This window comes from Phalangium opilio, unplaced genomic scaffold (genome assembly GCF_054372755.1).
Source record: "Phalangium opilio isolate 3A_F unplaced genomic scaffold, DU_Popi_V2 ptg000040l_1, whole genome shotgun sequence".
NCBI lineage: Eukaryota > Metazoa > Arthropoda > Arachnida > Opiliones > Phalangiidae > Phalangium > Phalangium opilio.
In genome coordinates this window covers 2211004-2217812 of record NW_028324164.1, presented here as the reverse complement: position 1 = coordinate 2217812, position 6809 = coordinate 2211004, and the positions used below count along the sequence as shown (strand labels likewise).

Below are 6809 nucleotides of genomic sequence, written 5' to 3'. Positions count from 1 at the left end.
GCTATTCTACGGCTAAGAAAGCTGAAATGGACGTCATTCTAGACGAAATGTTAGAATTAGGACTAATAGAACCGAGCAATAGCCCTTGGGCTTCCGCCGCTATATTAGTAGGTAATAAAGCAGACCCCGATAGAGGAGAGAACCCCACCAATTCGTTAAGCGAAACGACTAAGAAATCAGCTAAGCGCTTATGCAATGATTATAGGCCCGTAATGGAATCACACGAAAGGATAGATATCTCCTCCCACGCATTGACGATATTTTAGATACAATTAAGAAACCAAATTACATAACTATCATGGATTTACGCGCTGGTTATTGGCAAGTGCCATTAGAGGAGGGTAGCCGAGAAAAAGCGGCATTTGTTACACACCGTGGGCTCTTTCATCCCACTGTATTAATGTTTGGCCTTACTAATGGGCCCGCCACATTCCAGCGAATGATGGATGTATTATTTTCTCATATTCGCCATAAAGGAGTCATGGCATATTTAGATGACTTGATTATTATATCAGACACATTTTCAGAACATTTAGACACATTAGATGAGGTTCTGAAAACATTATCAGACGCTGGGTTGACAGTCAAGGCCACGAAAACTAAATTTTGTCAAGATCAGACCATAATATTGGGTCATTTAGTTTCTCGTGATGGTATTGCGGTTGACCCATCAAAGGTAGATGCTATAGCTAATTACCCCATCCCAAAAACACTAAGGTAATTACGCAGGTTTTTGGGGATGGCATCATACTATAGAAGATTCGTGAATGGCTTCTCTGTATTAGCTAGCCCCCTTAACAAAGATCAGAAATTTAAGTGGACTTCACAGCAACAAGAAGCCTTTGATAAGCTTAAGGATATATTAGTATCAGCTCCAGTCATGAGTGTCCCTCACTACGATCTCCCCTTTGTCATCCAAACAGACGCGTCCAGCGTAGGCCTAGGTGCCGTATTAATGCAAAGAGAGAGTGCAGATGAGAAGGGCCCCATGCATGCTATCTATTATGCAAGTAGATCATTATCTCCATCAGAACAAAACTATTCAGCCAGTGAGCGCGAATGTTTAGGCATAGTTTGGGCCATGGATAAATTTAGGCCTTATATCGAAAGTTCAGATTATGACGTGTGGACCGACCACAGCGCCCTACAATGGTTGCTGCAAACAAAAGACCCAACTGGCAAATTCGCGAGGTGGATAGACTAACTTCAGGCTCTTAATTTCCCCATTAAGTACATTAAAGGAAAAAGCAATGTAGTTGCTGACGCCTTGTCACGTATTCCTAGCGCGCAACAGGATCTGCTGGCAGACCCTGAAATACTGGAGATTGTTGACGAATCTAAATTACTGCAGTCCTTTGCTGAACCAAAACTGTCAGATACCAATGAAGAACTTAAACCATTGTAAACCGTTGAGAAATCTAATTCAAGGCAGAAGTTGTTAATGACAGTATGGACGATGAACCTAAGTTAATTGTTGACGTTAATTTGGAGGAACGTCAAGCAGTTCCTTTAGTGGTAGTTGTAAGTTAGAATACTGTAAGTACGTTTCTTCACTAGGAACCAATTGAAGCCGATTCCCATTCTAACTGGAGAAATTACCACCAGCCCCGAAGAAACGCTGGACTTAAATAGTCACGAACCAGTATTTTGTCAACTTTTTAAGTGTAAAGAAAACGTCCAATTAATTCTACATAATCTATGGTCTTCATTCTGGTGAGAATATATATATATTTTTCAGAAAGACCCTTATTAATTTTTAATTACAGGGCCAAAAGTCTGGAAGGCTCGTTAACATCCAAAAACATTCTTTCCATCGGTGAATTTTTCACGATCAAATAGAGGAAACGCAGAGGTTGGATATCATTTGTCCGTCTAATAGCCTTTTTTCAACTTCCGCCATCGTGGTACCATACACGGATTGTTCGGAAGGACGTTTTTGCTTAGGCAGCCGGGCTGTTAATAACATCACCTTGTCTGATTCTTATCCTTTGCCACTAATAGATGAGATTCTCGACACATTTTGGAACCCAGTGTTCATTTTCAAATTTGTTATACGTTCTGGATTTTGGAAGATACCCATGGACCACGATAGCTCTCAATATACTGCTTTAATTACTCACAGTTGAAAGTATCAGTTCACGTTTATGCCATTTGTCCTCAAAAACGCTCCCTCCACCTTCCAAGGTCTTATGGATAAGGTACTCAAGCATGGACGTAGCCTGGGTATCGTCGCATATCTTGAAGTGCGTGATTGAGTGGGCTATAGTTAGTGTGTCAAAATTCAAACTTAGAGGAACAAAAGTGAGTTCTATGCCAAAAGTTATCAAGAATAAATTTTCTTTAATTTGTTTTTAAGCTAAGTCATATATTTAACAACTTGAAGGTTTATTTATATGAATTAGTTGAAAATTGATAGTTGAGCACTTTCAAACGTTAATTGTGATTTTTTTTAAATCCTGGTTAACCGGCCAAGGCTTAGAAAAAATGGACAGCTGGAAAATAACCGGCAACGTGTACGTCAGTAATAACAGGTAGTCGAGGCTGTAGCGGCGGTCGTGGTGGTCGAGTCGGTCGCGGTAAACGTGGGGGGCGGCGTCCGCGAGTTTGCTACTCGTTATGAATTGCCCTGCCCTCAAAGGCACGGGATCCTTTTTTTAGAAGCTGTTTGTGTGACCATGGATAAAAAATGCGCGTGAGTGAATTTGTTTTCGCGCTATAGGATATTCAACTCCCTATCTCGAACGACAGCTTATTCTGTATATACACTGTTACAACAACGGTTGTCAAAAAGCTGTTGTAAAGCTAGGTCTCTATGTAACGTAGCTTTTTACGCGTTGACAAGAGACGAGGAAAATAAGGATCTTCAGGATTTAAAATATCCGTGAATTTTTTAGCTCGAGTGCAATGACCTCTAGGCCTTAGGCAATTTCACCCGTATTTGAAACTAAGGCCTAAAGGTCCGTGCAGGCGTGCATTGGAGGTAAGAAACTCGCGTCTCGCGCATATTTTAAATCCTGAAGATACTGAAGTTTTTCGTCTCTTAACATTACATACAAAGTTACGTTACATAGAGACCTAGCTTTGAGCGTGCTGATAACCGTTGCTGTAACAGAGTATAATACAGAATAAGCTGTCGTCCGAGACATAGTTAATTATTTGCTCTATATGTCATTTAAATATTATAACAATTTAGAGCCAATTATTCAATAAGATCAACTCACTCTTGATTATATAAACACGTCTTGGTTTGGACCAAGGCCGAAAAAACAAGCGATATGTATGAGGTTTATCAATTGACTGAAGTTTCAGATATTAAAATGTTTTTCTAGTTATTTTTATCCACTCAATCCTTAATCAATATTTAATTCAATCAACTGATTTTACTGTTAATCGATCTAGTCCCTCTAAATTAATTGAAAAAATTGCATATATACGCTTTTTCAAGAACAATTGCATTTTCCGAAAACATTTTATCATGAAATTAATTATTTTGAAGGGATTTCGTGTCGATGGTTACTAACTTGTGAGCACCTTTTATTTATTTATTTATTTATTGGAGGGATAGGGTTGCTAAGCCAAATTGACTTATGTGCAACCCCCCAAAAGCATTAAGGTACAACAAATGAACCGAAAAATATTAAATTAATTGTCCAGGATCCAAGCCGTTAAACTGTGACGGAAATTGGTAGAAGATTCCAATGATAACAACTCCTCAGGTATCGAGTTCCAATCATTGATGACCCTTGAGGTAAAGTGACTAGCTTTAGGAAATGACTTCGCCACAGGTTTCGCCAGTTTAGCAGGATGTCCTCTGGTACGTAGATTAGTTGACGGGAGAAATAGCGAAGACATGTCAGTATGCACATTGCCTTTATAAATATCAAAAACGTAGACCAGGTCATTAACACGTTGTCTAAGAGACGGGGAAAGTAGGCGGAGTTGCTCATCACGCGTAGCAGGGGAGTGGTGGCTAAATCCCTCTACCGACATATTTTTAATTGTCGCTGGCTTGACAAATTTTCAAGTTTGCACCAATAGAAGTTTAAATCTGTTTAAGTTGTTGATAAGACTGTCGTTTACAGTGAATGTCGTCTACTTAAGACAAAGAAACAAAGTTTATCCTTTGTGGTAAAGGGTAAAGAACACATAAACAAAAATACTTCTCAGTACTTGATATATTCATTTCCCGCGGAAATAATATGGTTAAACACATCATTCGTTACTAGTTATACCAAGATGGTCACATTTAACTCCGACACGCACTCCCTTCCTCTATTTTCCCAAATATATGGCATTTTATAATCACCAGTGGTTTCAGTGTATGGGTCATCTGAGCCGTCGCAACACACTCAGCCAATATTACCATAGACTGAGTTATGACCAAGAAATTCTTAAGTACGGAAATAGAAGTTCCAGTGCAACTCTACCATCATAGAGGCGATAATAGAAATATAGCATTTGGTTTTACGAAATTAAATGTATATAAATATCCACGATTAAATATTTACATATTCCATTCGAGTTATGCCAAAGTTCGCTTGCTCTTTTTAGACATCCAGTAGAACATTTCAAATATTCAATACTGTAGCCTCAACAAGTACTCCCTTTAAAATAATTAATTTCATGATAAAATGTTTTCGGAAAATGTAATTGTTCTTGAAAAAGCGTAGATATGCAATTTTTTCAATTAATTTAGAGGGACTAGATCGATTAACAGTAAAATCAGTTGATTGAATTAAATATTGATTAAGGATTGAGTGGATAAAAATAAATAGAAAAACATTTTAATATCTGAACTTCAGTCAATTGATAAACCTCACACATATCGTTTGTTTTTTCTGCCTTGGTCCAAACCAAGATGTTTTTATATAAAATCTGTCACTTCAGTCTTAATGTAATTAAATTTTGAATAATTATGTTTGCTTTACCGTCATACATTTGCACTCTAAAATATAATGGTGCATTCAAACACCATATATGCTGTTTTTTCCAGTGCCAAAAAAGACATCATTTAGGGTGTACTTTAATCCCATTTCTATGATCAATTCACTATTACTAATATTATTTGCAAGTATTAAGGAAATATTAGGCATTTAAGCACCATTTACAGTGGCTTTTAACCTCTTTTTTAGACAATCTGTTGAACTTCTAATATTACTTAGTTTAATGGTTTTAAAAATAGGGAAAAAGTAAGCTACCTATGTCACATTATTAAACCAAGTGAAGTGAAATAATTGTTAAATATTTATTATAACCACTACACCACAGACACGTGGTAAGTCTAAGTTTCAAGAGATCTAGCTAATTATTATGTCCAATCACGATGGTTAAAACATGTATCTACCTGGGCTCGAACCTGGGACCTTCCACGTGTGAAGCGGACGTGATAACCACCACAATACAGATACGTAGTAACACTGAGTTTTCCAAGAGATCTAGCTAATTATTATGTCCAATCACGATGGTCAAAGCCGTACTTCTGTAATTAAGTAAAATTAACATACTTAGACTTAATCGTTTTGATCAAACTGGATGATAGCACACCCTGAATACTTAATTGTTAATTTAAGATAATTCCGAAAAGTATCTTCGCTGTAGTTTTTAAGTTATCGGTGGGGAAAAATCACGAAAAACCCATGTTAATCTCCATAGGAAATTAGCAAAAGCAGGTGAATATTACTTTAACGTTACAAAACGGTATCAAGTCATATCTACAAGGGCCTACCGGCCCTGTAGAATACTACCAGCACGGAGATGTATTTTAAGAAATGATACAACTCCGTGGCTGCAAGACTGGCAGCACAACACTTTTTATCCTGTCCTCTATCTCTCATGACTAGTTAATTGTAAACACCGGTCCTTTTTCTATCCAAAGTCAAGTCCCTAAACTATATTTAGTTTTCACATATAGGGCATTCATACCATTTACGCCAGGAGGGCAGGCTACCTGGAAGACAAAAACCCCTTTTACATTTTTTCCTCCTGGCCTTCAGGTGTAAATGGTATGAATCCTCCTTGTGTGTAATAATTGTTAGACCAAATGAATGGCTTAGCAAACAAACATATAGTCTAAATTCAATAAAGATAGTTAATAGCCTTTTATATTATTGGAAAAGAAAAAAAGGAGGAGGGCAAGGAGATGTCGTCATTTAAATGGAGGATGATGACAGGGACAGGAAGGAGGAGGCTGTCGTCAAGCAGACAGTTTAATTTTTTTTTAAGTAAAATATATAATTAAAGTTCTTATAAATAATGTGAAGAATTATATTAAACTGGGGCACTGGAAAAAATGTTAACAGTTTTTAATGTGTTAGACATGAATATCATATAACATATTAAAAAATTTAGGTGCAAATATAATGAATGACGAAATATAGTTCCTTAAGCCCTAAAACTCTGAGCACAATTCTCCAGAATAGGCGAAACTTTGGATAGGGCTAAAATGTATTATTATGAGTAAAGTCTCATAGTAATGGATTAGCCAGGACGTTGTGGGTGACAATGAAGGGACCTTTTAATAACACGCGCGAAAATTTAAACTTTAAACTAGCCTTATAATTAGCTGTTACTGGCTTTTCTACCAGTATTATATCGTTTATTTAATTTCCAGTGTTCCAATAAAATTCTTCTTAGAGTATAATTTTACTTCTTGTTTTATATAGGATCATTATTCACCTTTTTTTTTAATTTTATTTTGTAAAAATCATTAAAATTTCATTGTTCTAAAATTATTAAATCCGTTTTCTATTAATCATTTAATTTACTCAATTATTCCAATTTTTAATTCATACGCGGGGGGGGGGGGGAAT

The 6809-nt window shown here is 36.7% G+C and overlaps 1 protein-coding gene across 1 annotated transcript; it reads right to left on the bottom strand.

Annotated features, from left to right (window-relative positions):
- Nucleotides 1–3642: 3642 nt before the first annotated feature.
- On the bottom strand, nucleotides 3643–3990 carry LOC149680072 (uncharacterized). The gene has a single exon (XM_089834748.1). It carries the CDS (start codon nucleotides 3988–3990, stop codon nucleotides 3643–3645), a length of 348 nt encoding a protein of 115 aa, XP_089690874.1.
- Between the last annotated feature and the right edge of the window lie 2819 nt (nucleotides 3991–6809).

Bases quoted from the DNA above. Each gene is read 5' to 3' on its own strand.
- LOC149680072 (XM_089834748.1), bottom strand. From the start codon at position 3,990: ATGTCGGTAGAGGGATTTAGCCACCACTCCCCTGCTACGCGTGATGAG.